The following is a 15,459-nucleotide window of genomic DNA, read 5'->3' as shown; positions in this document are numbered from 1 at the left end:
TCTGAACAAGTAGTTGAACATTCAAGATGACTGGTCGCGGCAAGGGAGGCAAAGGTCTGGGGAAAGGTGGAGCGAAACGCCACAGGAAGGTGCTGCGTGATAACATCCAGGGTATCACGAAACCCGCGATCCGTCGTTTGGCGCGCAGGGGTGGAGTGAAACGTATATCCGGTCTCATCTACGAGGAGACCCGGGGCGTTCTCAAGGTGTTCCTCGAGAACGTGATCCGCGACGCCGTCACGTACACCGAGCACGCGAAGAGGAAGACTGTCACCGCCATGGATGTCGTGTACGCCCTGAAGAGACAGGGACGCACCCTCTACGGATTCGGTGGCTAGTCGCGCAATCGCGCTGATTGTTTGTTAACGTGACGTGACGACAAACAAATTAAAAAGGCCCTTTTCAGGGCCGCATTAGATTCGATTTTGATGATTTGAGGTCACGTGACTCTCTATTATAATATTTTCTACGAGAATATTTTTACGTTCATTCTATAATATTATTACAGTAATAATTAAACATACATACATACATACATACATACATACCCACACACACCACACATATTATATACTACCCAAAATCTTCGTCTGTCAAGTCGGACATAACGATAATATGAACAAGTTTATTATACAGATGACAACATACATACGGTCCACTTATAAGGTTTATTATTATGCTCAAGATATGCACCTCGAGCTTTTGTTCTACTATAATATACCTACTTATTAAGTTTAATTTGAGATCAGGTACCTGATCTATATAGAGTTGTACAAAATCCATTGCTCACATCGCGATATTATTAGGTACTGTGCTGTTTTTGTCGTATGTAGCTAGCTAGCGTAGTAGAGATCTAAAATGTCGAAAAGGACTCAATTAGTCATTATAAAATTTAGCTTTGTGAATAGTGCGTTGTTATGATAATATTTTATTGGTCTCGGCTACAACAACAACCGGGATCGAGGCAGTGTGAGAGTCTAGAAAGATGGACTCGCGGGAGTGTTGTGTTTTACGCGTCGTCACTTTCCACCCTCGTAATAGTGTCGAATTATTGTATTATCATAAAGACGAATACTATTCATCGAACAGCGGGACTGTCTCTTTTGATGACAAAATTCATTCGATTGATTATTGTTCGTTTTATTCGAAAAAAATCACTTTTAAACTGAACACCCAGCACAGCCGTCGAGATGCACGCGATTTATTTTGACATAAAACGAATAAACCTGCTCGTATCGACGCCTAGAGCATTCTGGCGGGTTAGCGTATTCATGAGGTGTCTATCTGTATGTCATGTGTGTTATAATTTCATACCAAATGAATATTATTTAAGATTTATCGGAGGCCTTCTAGTGAAAAGTAGACCGAGCGTTTGCGAGAAAACGCAACTCTTCGCGGTTGCTGTCCACACGGCATAGGTCGGAGCGACAACGAATGACGTTTACTCGAACACGGTTTAGGACTGTACTAAAGTATTACTTACTTATTTTTGTGCGTACGTGTGTGTTTTATTGTTATATAAAAAAAATGGCAGATACGGCAGTAGCAACAGAATCACCCGCGCCCGCCACACCTGCGAAGAAAGCACCAAAATCGGCAGGCGCCGGCGCGAAGAAACCCAAGGCGAAACCGACACACCCCAAGACCTCCGAGATGGTGACGTCCGCGATTAAGGAGCTCAAGGAGCGTAGCGGTTCCTCGCTGCAGGCGATCAAAAAGTACATCTCGGCTACCTACAAGGTGGACGCCGAGAAGTTGGCACCTTTCATAAGAAAGTATCTAAAGAGCGCCGTCGAAACCGGTGCCTTGATACAGACCAAGGGCAAGGGCGCGTCCGGTTCGTTCAAGTTGGAATCGAAGAAGGCACCCGCCGCGAAGAAACCTTCGAGCAGTAAGGCGCCGAGCGCCGCGGCCGCCAAGAGCAAGGCGAAGTCGGCCTCCTCGAAGAGGGCCGCGTCCGCTTCGGCCGGCGGCAGGACCAAGAAGGTGGCCTCCGATTCGTCGCCCACGAAGAGCGGCAAGGGTGGCGCCCCGGCAACCCCCAAGGAGAAGAAGGCGGCGGCGGCCGCAAAAAAGAAGCCCGCGTCCGCGAAGAAGCCGGCGGCGAGAGGTGGAAAGGGCTCCGCGGCCGCGGCCGCCGCACCCAAAGCGAAGAGGAGTGCCAAACCGCCCACAAAGAAACCTAAAGCGCCCAAACCTAAGAAGGCGTCCGCCGCTACGCCCAAATCGAAGGCCCAGGCCTCGAAGAAGGCGTCGGGCGCGTCCAAGAAGTGAGTCACGCTATATGATTATAAAAAGTTATACAGTGTCACACTGCGAAGACTACGAGGCGCATCGAGACGCGAGGGACGGAGGGGGATCGCTTCGCGAACGCCAAAAAGCCCTTTTCAGGGCTAACAATATCTATCTTCCTTAATCTCAGTTCTGTTCACCTGCATTACAACTAGGTGTACAGTACTACTACGTAATTTCTACGAAATATTATCGTTGTAAACAAGTACTGCATAATAATATTGAAAGAAAAAAAAATAAAAAAATAAATAAAAATAAATAAATATATATATATATATATATATATATATATATATATATATATATATATCATATACCCTATAATATATAACAATAAAAAGTGAGTACATGAAATACAGTAATAATAAGAATATAAAATATGAAAATATTCCCGGACTGCGCAATTTATTTTTCGAAGGTCACCAACATTAAAATTAGGTCTAAAAATACGTATATACATACATACATACATACACACACACACACACATATTATACAGTAAATAATGTAGGTGTTATTTCATTTTACTTAAAACGTAATATTAAAATTTTACAACGATTACAATATTATGCCTATTTTGAGCGAGCACCTAAGTATTCAACAGTATAAAAAAAAAAAATATATATATATATATTTTTTTTTTTTTTTCACCAACTAACTGAGATAAACACACGTAAATATACGAAAGAATATTATTTTCCTATGTCATTCATTAACAAATTAATATTACCATGTCGCAATATTATCATACACAATTACGCCTATTTTGAGTACCTAAATACTTCCCGAACTGCGCAATTTGTTTTTCGAAGGTCACACTCGCTCTAAGCTGAGCCGACATAGTTAGGTATATTTTATTTTTTTATTTTTGTGCACGCGCGAACGTACCTATTTTGTTCTATGATCTGAAATGGCGATCGATATTGTTATTTTATTGAATAATAACCTATCTATGGAATTTTTTTTTTTTTTTTTTTAGTAATCTCTAGTGGCAGATTATGCAAGTACCTAATAGTAATTATCATAATAATATAGCATATAAATTATGAAATTAGAGATCGATTATGCTGTTGTAAAGCGGCGTACCTACTGATATAAATTGCTAGGTAGGTAATCAATTGAATTGAAATAAATAAACGAACGACCTATCTTAAGAATGTGAAACAATATCTATAAGTAATGATATAAATACCTTCAATAGGTAGGTATTCGATGTCGACCCACTCGATCACTGTGAACCTAGTAATAGCGATCATCTATTCACAAGAACTGATCGACGACCACTATCACTATCACTATCAACCATCACCACGCATACGACACCACCATCACACCGCACAACACCACACCACACCACACCCACGCCGCGACATAAAAAACTCCACCCCGTCTGACCCAAATAATCATCGTCATCGACTGCCTCTCTCACGAACCCCCCCCCCCACCGCCACCCGCACCACGCCATTTTTTTCTTCTTCTTCTCTCCCTCTCTCTCTCTCTCTCTGCAAATCCACTATTATTGCTATGCAGGATCTCTCTCAATCCTATGTAATCATGATCACCATTCCTTCATCCATTCTTCCCGCTCCGCCCGACTGCCCGACTCCTGCGATTCCGTCCGTCCGTCCGTCCCCACCCCGCCACACCCCACCCCACCTCACGTGCGAGTACAGCGGCGTGCCTATAAATATGAGTCGCGACTGCGAGCGTCGTTTTTGGTTTTTTTTTTTTTTTTTTTTTTTTTTTTTTTTTTTTTTTTTTTTTTTTTTTTTTTTTTTCTTTTTTTTTTTGGTTTTTTTTTGGTCAGCGGGTGTTTTTTGGTCAGCGATTCCGCTACCTGCGCTTGAACGGACGAGACGTGTTTGCGCGCTGGTTTTTTGTGGAATTATTATCATCGCAATTTCTTTTATTATTAACTACACGCGCCCCTTTGGCGCGCTTTTTAACGGTTTCGAAGCAGTGTACTAATTAGTGTATTGAACTCTGTGTCGCAGGACATGAAGAGGGGCTGCCCTAGCCCCGGTGAGCAACCCGCGGCGAAGGTGATCGCCGAAATGGACATCGACAGCCCGGCCTCGCCGCCGGAGCAGGAGTCCGGCCAGCGGCTGCACGGCGGCCTGCCGGACTGGATCGCCGTGACGCGGCGACGTGCGGCCAACGGACGCCCCAAGCCGTTGGCAACGGCCAACGTATTTAAGCCAAGGTAACGGCCAAGCCCTCACAGGCGAGGCCGACTCCAATTGTTATCTCTAAGGAGAATTTCGACTTTGAAAGATGCCGAGCGGCGCTTATCGCCACGGGTATCAAAAATTTTAACTTCAACATCCAGCCACATATTGCACAGCTGTCCTGCAAGACAAAGGCCGATAAAGAATCGGCCCTTGCAGCGCTCAAAGGTGTGGAACGTTTGCAGTTCCACACATACACAGATAAGGACGACAGAGCTCACATCTCTGTCGTCCAAGGGCTGTACTACAGCTCCGCAGAGGAGCTAGGTAGTGCACTCCTAGAACTGGGGTTCAAACCCACTAAAGTTGTCGCCTTCAAGGGCGATGCACTGGTACCAAGGTACCAAGTGACGCTCCCGAAGAGCACTGATATCGGTGCCTTCAGGAAAATTAAATATATTTGCCACCAATCGGTGCGTATCTACAAATATAAACCGAACAATAAATACGGCACCATGTGTTCCAGGTGCCAGACATTCGGACATGCAGAACGGAACTGCAACCGGGCCGCCCGCTGCGTCAAGTGCACGGGAGCCCACCTCACAGCGGAGTGCGACCGGAAGGAGGAGGCTCCAGTCCGGTGCTGCAACTGCGGCGGAGAGCACGCGGCCTCGTACCGCCAGTGCCCCCAACGCCGCATCTACCTGGCGGCCGTCAAGGAGCGCCAGGAGCGCTTCCAGACCCGCCAAAGCGCACCACCCCAGCCCCGCATGTTCAAATCGAACATGGCGAACGGCCGCGGGTGGAACTCAGTTATGACAGGGAACGCCCCGTCACCGTCAGGCCTTCAGCCACAGGGCCTTCAGCCACCCACAACGCGGTCCACTGCCGGACCGCCGCCCCTCACGGGCACCCAGTCCGGAAGACAAATCTTCCCAGGCCTTAGGCCCACTGGCCCTATGCCAGGTGGCTTTAAAAGAGTCGAGACAGACTCAGCCGCCTTTAAAACAACCGAAGAGCCAGACTCGGAGGAAATGTCAACACATGAAATTATAAAATTAATTAAAATCGCAGGTCAGCTGAAGCCTCTGCTCCGCCGTAGCATGAGCTACGAGGAGCAAATCATCACAGTATTCGAGTTCCTGAGCATCCATGGATGAAGAGACGGCGACCCCTCCCCCGACTGGCACTGCTCGTCCTCTACGAGTAGCGTCGCTTAACATAAACGGTATTGTGAGTAGGAAAAGAGAACTCATACATTTCCTAGGTACACACAACATCGACATTACACTCATACAAGAAACACACCTCGTTCCCGCACGACGTTTTTCAATTCCCGGTTACACCTGCTACAGACGAGACGGACAGACAGACAACCGCGCCCGAGGTGGCGTCGCAATTTTTGTCAAGTCAAATATATCGCATCATTCACTCCCACCGGTGGAGCATGATATATGCGATATAATTGCAATTAGATTAGAGTCTCACCGCGGACAGACACCCACCACAATAGTTAACTTTTATTGCCCTAAGCAAGACAGTAGAATCACGACAGCCATCGCAAAAGGTCTCTCTCTCGGCAACACCGTCATCTGTTCCGGAGATTTTAACGCCCGCCATAGACACTGGGATTGCAATCGAGCAAATTCCAATGGATCGCGTCTTTTTAATCACTTTGCAGGTCACGAATATAATATTTTAATTCCGGACAAAGCGACCCACCTCCCCTCCAACCCTAGGCACTCGGCCGCTAAATTACAACTCACCCTTGCCAAAAATATCACAAACGTTACAGACCCACTGACTTACGACGTTATCTCGGACCATTGTCCCATTATTTTCGAAATTAATAGCCTCATCCCGCGCATCTCGCGACCTATTTTTAAATACGGTAATGCTAAATGGGACACTTATAAAAACCACATACGCTCCGTATAGCGTATTTTAACGCCCAAGGCCTTAAGCCTCAACTAGACTTGGTGAAGGAGTTCGCTCACGAACATCAATTAGACCTATTCTTAGTGCAAGAGACATTTTTAAAACCACGTATACGCGATCCGCGTATCGCTAATTATAACTTAGTTAGGAATGATCGCACCACCCGTATGGGCGGCACCCTCATTTATTTTAAAAGGTCTCTACACTGTATACCTATAGATCCTCCGGTCCTCACTAACATCGAGGCCTCTGCCATCCGGGTCAGTATGGCGAATCACCAGCCGATCACTGTTATTTCAGCTTATCTTCCGCCGAACAAACAAATATTAGACACAGATATAGAAGCATTACTCGGCCACGGGGCCGCAGTCATAGTGGGCGGCGATCTTAACGCCAAACACTCCAGCTGGAACAGTAGAGCCACAAATAGAAACGGAATTTTATTAGACTCTCTCACAGACACGCGGAACTTTTCAGTAATAGCACCCGACGAACCAACACGTTATCCGGATAACGTCGCGCACCGACCCGACATTCTAGACGTTGCGTTACTTAAAAACGTAACGCTCAATGTAAATTCAATCGAGGTTCTTCACGAATTAGAGTCAGACCACCGGCCCGTCGTCCTAAATCTAGGCCCACCGGTTAACTTTCAACCACCGACGAAAACAGTGATCGACTGGCAACGGCTGGAAAAGGATCTCGAGTCTATCAAGTCCGACGACCTTGACCGTATACCGGACGTCATCGACTCGGTCGACACGGCTCACAGTGCTATCTCTCATATGACGTCACACATACAGAGTAGGATCAAGGCCTGCTCCAGGCAGGTTCCGACGATGCAACCGCATCGCCTAAACCTGCCTCCAGAGGTCAGGAACTTACTCACACAGAAGCACAGAGCCACTAGACTTTACGACAGGTATCCGTCGGTCGAGAATAGGCGCCACCTCCGCTACCTACAGCGGGTGGTACGGGAACGTATCGCGGAACTCCGCGGCGAACGTTGGGACCGCTTGCTCGGCAACCTTAAGCCATCACATGTGGCTTTCTGGAAGCTGCCTCGCGCGTTCAAACAGGAGCCGCCCACTGTCATGCCTCCTTTGGACAGACCGGGACTGCAGCCGGCGCTCGATGACGATGAGAAGGCTGAATGCCTCGCCGATAGTCTCGAGAGTCAGTGCTCTCCAAATGCAGCAGCCGACCCGACACACGTTGACGAAGTTGATCGTGAAGTTGAACGTCGCTCCGCTCTGAGCCCTTCAGGCGACGTAATAAAACCCACCTCTTACGAAGAGGTGAAACTAATAATTAAGGAGCTTCACTCCAAGAAGGCCCCGGGGCCCGACACTATAAACAATAGGGTTCTTAAAATCCTACCCTCGACTCTTATTACTTTATTGGTTACCATTTTTAATATTCTATTGTCTAATAGCGCGTTCCCCGAACAATGGAAGGATTCCATTGTTATCGGTATCCCAAAACCCAATAAACCTAAAGCTAATCCGAGTAGCTATAGGCCTATTAGCTTAATTAACTCGATCGGGAAACTTTACGAAAGATTAATTCTCGCGCGTCTTAATCATTACATCGCGGAGCTTAACCTGATACCCGACATACAGTTCGGATTCAGAACCGCTCACTCGTGTCCCCAGCAGGCTCACCGACTCACCGAGTACATTCTCATACGACGTCAATTTCACGCTACCACGGCAGCCGTGTTTTTCGATGTCGCGAAGGCCTTCGACAAGGTATGGCACAACGGCTTAGTATTCAAGCTGTATCAACTGGGAGTGCCAGACAGGCTCGTGCGCATCATTCGAGCCTACCTTACCGATCGCTCCTTCCGATATCGAGTAGAGGGCACCCTATCCTCACCCAGACCCATCAGGTCTGGCGTGCCACAGGGTTCGGTCCTCTCTCCCACTCTTTTCTCGCTCTTCACGAGCGACATTCCCAAGTTTCCGAGTGTCCAGCTCGCTCAGTACGCTGACGACACGGCACTCTACTTCGGCTCCAACCGCTCAACCTTGAGCAAGAACATTAAAGTGCTTCAAGCCGCCGTCGATGAACTAGGCAACTGGTTCAGAAAATGGCGGATTGAAGTGAACCCCACCAAGAGTGCAGCGGTACTCTTCGGTAACGCGAATAGCATCCGCGCTAAAAAACAACCGACTGACGTTATTAAACTGTATGAAACACCCATACCGTGGGTGAAGGATTACAAATACTTAGGAGTCACGTTCAACAGCAATATGAACTTCAAGAAACATATTGATACGGTATGCAATAGAGCCCGATTTGTCCTCAGTCGCCTTTATCCACTTGTGTGTGGGCGAAGCAAACTTCCGCTCAAACACAAAGTGACGATGTACAAAACCATCGTACGGCCCATACTGTCATACGCAAGCGTCGTTTTCGCGCACACCCGACCGAGCTACTTACGCCGTTTGCAAGTAGTTCAAAATAAATTCACGCGCATGGCAACCGGAGCCCCGTGGTTCATCCGAAACGTTGACCTTCACCGCGACATAGAGCTTCCGACAATAGCTCAACACTTTAAAGAGATCTCGCGACGCTTCTTTGACAAGGCGCCTAACCATCCCAACATCTTGGTTAGGAAGGCATGCGGGTACACCCCCCTTCACCATAGTCTCAACCCAATAAGACGTCCCAGACACGTAACGGTAGACCCGGATGACGACATCACCATCGCGAACGCGACACCCACACAAACACCGACACAGACACGCACACACCGCCTTCGCAGACGTAGGCGCGGTCAACCACCGCAAACCACTGGCACTCGTCACTCTGACGATGGCCAGCGGCCTGCACCCTAGATACACCACACATTGTTTTGATACCCGACGAGACGTTAGTCCTCGTCCTGTAATCGCTTCACTACACTCACTCACACACGGACTGACTGACGGACTGACATACACGACTTACACAATCACAAACACACTCCACAAACAGACACAAACACAAACATACATGCACACAAACATTAACACTACTTACACACATACAAACATACATACACGCAATCATAAACATATACATACACACTTACATACATTACACAAAACACCACCACACTCGCCGGCGAGTGTGCTCTTATCACCTTTTCATCTTTCATCTTCATTTCATCTTCATTTTCATTCTCTCTCCTTCCCACAATCACACAGCCGGTCTGAGGTTCGAGTCTCCTTAGGAGACGCCCCGCGACTGTTGTTGCACAGTCTTTGCGGCCTCCACGGCCCACGTCCTACTTCGCTGTGAAAGCCAGGGCTGCTAACAGCACAGAGGAGGTTTTAGTCGGTATGGGGTGTCCGCTTACGCGGACACTCGAGTCCGACATATTACGCCCCGTTCCGGGGCGTAAATACGTAACAGTATTTCCTCCTCTCAAAAAAAAAAAAAAAAAGACACCAGACTGGGTAGAGGTAGAGTTCGATTCAGGCAGGCGACGCGAGCACACCTGCCGCGTTATCTGTCCTCCTTCGAATATTTTATTACCTGCGTTATCGCACTATCTGCTCAGGCCACCTGGGCTAGCTATTGTTATCGCGCGCCATTGTTCGGGACTCTTTGAGTCTCGCACCTGTTACGTTCCTTCGCGGAACGTAGCTAAGTTATAATAAGTGTTAATTACCCGGTATTACGATCGTGTTAGTTAGCACCTGTGCTGTGTTTAGCGATTCTGCACGCTAATCGTGTGTGTTGTGAGTGTTGCAGATCGTGCCGTGTGTGTCTTCTCCGTGGGGGCCTGCACAGCGTACATCGGGGTTCCGGCCCAGCCAGTCTACATCCAGCAAAGCTAAGTTTTAGGCTTAATTATTATTATTAATTTCTTTTAATTTTTGTATATTTCATTATTATTAATAGTATTTTATTAATGTGCAAGTGTACAACAAAAGTATAGTTGTCCACTTTATCATTATATTCCCCCTCTGCCTGACTCGGGCAGCGGGGGTTGTCACCCGCTTAACTTATTAACAACAACCATGGCTTCACCAATGGTTGCCGACGAGGGCCTTCTAAGCGCCCTGCTAGACAAGTTATTTACGGAGAAGATCGCTCCGTTAATAAAGGAAACGATAGATATGCAGACAGCGAAATCCAAATCTAAAAACTATAAATCGTCATCTGACGTTTCGAGTTCCGACGGGGAATCCGAAATGGAGATAGGCAATGCGTCCGACGCAAGCTCCGTGGCCTCGGTCAAACCGAGGAAAGTGATCACCCGATCAGCCCGTCCGCCTGTCCTTCAGGCGTACTTTGACGCGCAGGCGACCCCTAAGGTCCCCGCGGTCAGTCCTGACCGCACGGTAGCCCCTCAGGCTTCCAGTGCTTCACCGGCCCGGCCGGAAACCGCTCTACCGTCGAGAGCGGAGAGTGTCGCGTCGGATGCTGACGGCTTCATCACCGTCAGTCGCAAGAAGAAGCGCGGTCGTGAATCGCCTTCTCTGGATAGCACACCCGCGAAGAAAGCCGCGGCCACGACTGGCTCCGCTCCCGCGTCCGCGCCCGCGCCCGTTAAAGCCCGCGTACCGCCTCCGACCAAGCGCCCGCCTCCTATTTTTATAGGGGACCGAGGCCGATGGTTAACCGTCAAAAACAGGATCCCGAAGACGCTCTCCTTCCAGGCGAGGGCGTACCAATCTCTAATCAAACTAGAGACCAGAGAGGTAGCGGACCACCGCGCCCTGACATCTCTTCTTAGAGAGCTGAGTGTGGGTTTCCACACGTACGCCCTGCCTGAGGAGAAGCGTCTGAGGGTCGTTATTAGAAACGTCCCCAAAGAGCTAGACGAGGCCGACATTCTGTCGGACCTCAAAGAACAGGGTTACCCTGCACACGAGGTGCACCGTATGCGCGGAACCAACAATAAACAACCATTTAACATGGTTCTCGTAGTCCTCGACCTCACGCAAGAGGGAAAGGAAATCTTCAATATAAAATCGGTTTGTTCCCTTCAGGGCATCCGTACCGAAGCTCCTCGCAACCGCGGGGGGCCCGGTCAGTGCCACAGATGCCAACTATACGGGCACTCGGCACGAAATTGCGAACACACCCCGAGGTGTGTGAAGTGCCTCGGGAAACACGGCACGCCAGAGTGCCCTCGACCAGCGCAATGCGCGGAGCCCCCGGCCTGCGTCTTGTGCGGGGAGAAGGGGCACCCCGCGAGCTATCGCGGGTGTCCCAAGGCACCCAAACACAAGCGTCACCCAGGGCGCCGCCAGCCGCAAGGCAGAGCAGAGAAGGTGGAGTTCACTCCAACCTTCAAACCTGCGCCGCCTCCGACGGTAAACGCCTGGGTGAGGTCTCCTCCGGCTGCCAACGCTGCCACAGAGGCCACTCTCGCGGCCCCCGCGCCCCTCCGGCCTCCGCTAGCGTCCCGCCCGGCGGCGTCGGTCCCGCGACCGAGGCCACCGGCGCCCGCGTCCGCGGCAACAGGTAGCAAAGGCGGCAGCACCTTTGCGTTCATGTTCGAACTGTCAGAGATGTTCGACATTGACGAAATAACAGCCCTGGCCAGCAGGCTCGATGCTGTCCGGGAAGACCCGCCGTCGCTCCTGCAAGTTATGGCAGACAACGGCAAAATATTCCGTGCCCTCACCGATATAGGGCTAAAGTATAAAAACAACATTCGCGATGCCTAATTACGTAAGCGGACGGGTCAAACCACATACGCTCCGTATAGCGTATTTTAACGCCCAAGGCCTTAAGCCTCAACTAGACTTGGTGAAGGAGTTCGCTCACGAACATCAATTAGACCTATTCTTAGTGCAAGAGACATTTTTAAAACCACGTATACGCGATCCGCGTATCGCTAATTATAACTTAGTTAGGAATGATCGCACCACCCGTATGGGCGGCACCCTCATTTATTTTAAAAGGTCTCTACACTGTATACCTATAGATCCTCCGGTCCTCACTAACATCGAGGCCTCTGCCATCCGGGTCAGTATGGCGAATCACCAGCCGATCACTGTTATTTCAGCTTATCTTCCGCCGAACAAACAAATATTAGACACAGATATAGAAGCATTACTCGGCCACGGGGCCGCAGTCATAGTGGGCGGCGATCTTAACGCCAAACACTCTAGCTGGAACAGTAGAGCCACAAATAGAAACGGAATTTTATTAGACTCTCTCACAGACACGCGGAACTTTTCAGTAATAGCACCCGACGAACCAACACGTTATCCGGATAACGTCGCGCACCGACCCGACATTCTAGACGTTGCGTTACTTAAAAACGTAACGCTCAATGTAAATTCAATCGAGGTTCTTCACGAATTAGAGTCAGACCACCGGCCCTTCGTCCTAAATCTAGGCCCACCGGTTAACTTTCAACCACCGACGAAAACAGTGATCGACTGGCAACGGCTGGAAAAGGATCTCGAGTCTATCAAGTCCGACGACCTTGACCGTATACCGGACGTCATCGACTCGGTCGACACGGCTCACAGTGCTATCTCTCATGTGACGTCACACATACAGAGTAGGATCAAGGCCTGCTCCAGGCAGGTTCCGACGATGCAACCGCATCGCCTAAACCTGCCTCCAGAGGTCAGGAACTTACTCACACAGAAGCACAGAGCCACTAGACTCTACGACAGGTATCCGTCGGTCGAGAATAGGCGCCACCTCCGCTACCTACAGCGGGTGGTACGGGAACGTATAGCGGAACTCCGCGGCGAACGTTGGGACCGCTTGCTCGGCAACCTTAAGCCATCACATGTGGCTTTCTGGAAGCTGCCTCGCGCGTTCAAACAGGAGCCGCCCACTGTCATGCCTCCTTTGGACAGACCGGGACTGCAGCCGGCGCTCGATGACGATGAGAAGGCTGAATGCCTCGCCGATAGTCTCGAGAGTCAGTGCTCTCCAAATGCAGCAGCCGACCCGACACACGTTGACGAAGTTGATCGTGAAGTTGAACGTCGCTCCGCTCTGAGCCCTTCAGGCGACGTAATAAAACCCACCTCTTACGAAGAGGTGAAACTAATCATTAAGGAGCTTCACTCCAAGAAGGCCCCGGGGCCCGACACTATAAACAATAGGGTTCTTAAAATCCTACCCTCGACCCTTATTACTTTATTGGTTACCATTTTTAATATTCTATTGTCTAATAGCGCGTTCCCCGAACAATGGAAGGATTCCATTGTTATCGGTATCCCAAAACCCAATAAACCTAAAGCTAATCCGAGTAGCTATAGGCCTATTAGTTTAATTAACTCGATCGGGAAAATTTACGAAAGATTAATTCTCGCGCGTCTTAATCATTACATCGCGGAGCTTAACCTGATACCCGACATACAGTTCGGATTCAGAACCGCTCACTCGTGTCCTCAGCAGGCTCACCGACTCACCGAGTACATTCTCATACGACGTCAATTTCACGCTACCACGGCAGCCGTGTTTTTCGATGTCGCGAAGGCCTTCGACAAGGTATGGCACAACGGCTTAGTATTCAAGCTGTATCAACTGGGAGTGCCAGACAGGCTCGTGCGCATCATTCGAGCCTACCTTACCGATCGCTCCTTCCGATATCGAGTAGAGGGCACCCTATCCTCACCCAGACCCATCAGGTCTGGCGTGCCACAGGGTTCGGTCCTCTCTCCCACTCTTTTCTCGCTCTTCACGAGCGACATTCCCAAGTTTCCGAGTGTCCAGCTCGCTCAGTACGCTGACGACACGGCACTCTACTTCGGCTCCAACCGCTCAACCTTGAGCAAGAACATTAAAGTGCTTCAAGCCGCCGTCGATGAACTAGGCAACTGGTTCAGAAAATGGCGGATTGAAGTGAACCCCACCAAGAGTGCAGCGGTACTCTTCGGTAACGCGAATAGCATCCGCGCTAAAAAACAACCGACTGACGTTATTAAACTGTATGAAACACCCATACCGTGGGTGAAGGATTACAAATACTTAGGAGTAACGTTCAACAGCAATATGAACTTCAAGAAACATATTGATACGGTATGCAATAGAGCCAGATTTGTCCTCAGTCGCCTCTATCCACTTGTGTGTGGGCGAAGCAAACTTCCGCTCAAACACAAAGTGACGCTGTACAAAACCATCGTACGGCCCATACTGTCATACGCAAGCGTCGTTTTCGCGCACACCCGACCGAGCTACTTACGTCGTTTACAAGTAGTTCAAAATAAAGTCACGCGCATGGCAACTGGAGCCCCATGGTTCATCCGAAACGTTGACCTTCACCGCGACCTAGAGCTTCCGACAATAGCTCAACACTTTAAAGAGATTTCGCGACGCTTCTTTGACAAGGCGCCTAACCATCCCAACATCTTGGTTAGGAAGGCATGCGGGTACACCCCCCTTCACCATAGTCTCAACCCAATAAGACGTCCCAGACATGTAACGGTAGACCCGGATGACGACATCACCATCGCGAACGCGACACCCACACAAACACCGACACAGACACGCACACACCGCCTTCGCAGGCGTAGGCGCGGTCAACCGCCGCAAACCACTGGCACTCGTCACTCTGACGATGGCCAGCGGCCCGCACCCTAGATACACCACACATTGTTTTGATACCCGACGAGACGTTAGTCCTCGTCCTGTAATCGCTTCACTACACTCACTCACACACGGACTGACTGACGGACTGACATACACCACTTACACAATCACAAACACACTCCACAAACAGACACAAACACAAACATACATGCACACAAACATTTACACTACGTACATACATACAAACACACATACATGCAATCATAAACACATACATACAAACTTACATACATTACACAAAACATCACCACACTCGCCGGCGAGTGTGCTCTTATCACCTTTTCATCTTTCATCTTCATTTCATCTTCATTTTCATTCTCTCTCCTTCCCACAAGCACACAGCCGGTCTGAGGTTCGAGTCTCCTTAGGAGACGCCCCGCGACTGTTGTTGCGTAGTCTTTGCGGCCTCCACGGCCCACGTCCTACTTCGCTGTGAAAGCCAGGGCTGCTAACAGCACAGAGGAGGTTTTAGTCGGTATGGGGTGTCCGCTTACGC

At 49.2% G+C, this 15,459-nt stretch overlaps 2 protein-coding genes across 2 annotated transcripts; both read left to right on the top strand.

Annotated features, from left to right (window-relative positions):
- LOC126964909 (histone H4) lies at nucleotides 1-413 on the top strand. The gene has a single exon (XM_050808225.1). It carries the CDS (start codon nucleotides 27-29, stop codon nucleotides 336-338), a length of 312 nt encoding a protein of 103 aa, XP_050664182.1. The 5' UTR covers nucleotides 1-26; the 3' UTR covers nucleotides 339-413.
- Nucleotides 414-1,446: 1,033 nt separating this feature from the next.
- Nucleotides 1,447-2,400, top strand: LOC126964889 (histone H1B-like). The gene has a single exon (XM_050808204.1). The coding sequence runs from the start codon at nucleotides 1,528-1,530 to the stop codon at nucleotides 2,272-2,274; it is 747 nt and encodes a 248-aa protein (XP_050664161.1). The 5' UTR covers nucleotides 1,447-1,527; the 3' UTR covers nucleotides 2,275-2,400.
- The last annotated feature ends 13,059 nt before the right edge of the window (nucleotides 2,401-15,459 follow it).

The sequence above is a fragment of the Leptidea sinapis genome, chromosome 6, assembly GCF_905404315.1.
Source record: "Leptidea sinapis chromosome 6, ilLepSina1.1, whole genome shotgun sequence".
Taxonomy (NCBI): Eukaryota; Metazoa; Arthropoda; class Insecta; order Lepidoptera; family Pieridae; genus Leptidea; species Leptidea sinapis.
This window is presented reverse-complemented; position numbering and strand designations above follow the sequence as displayed.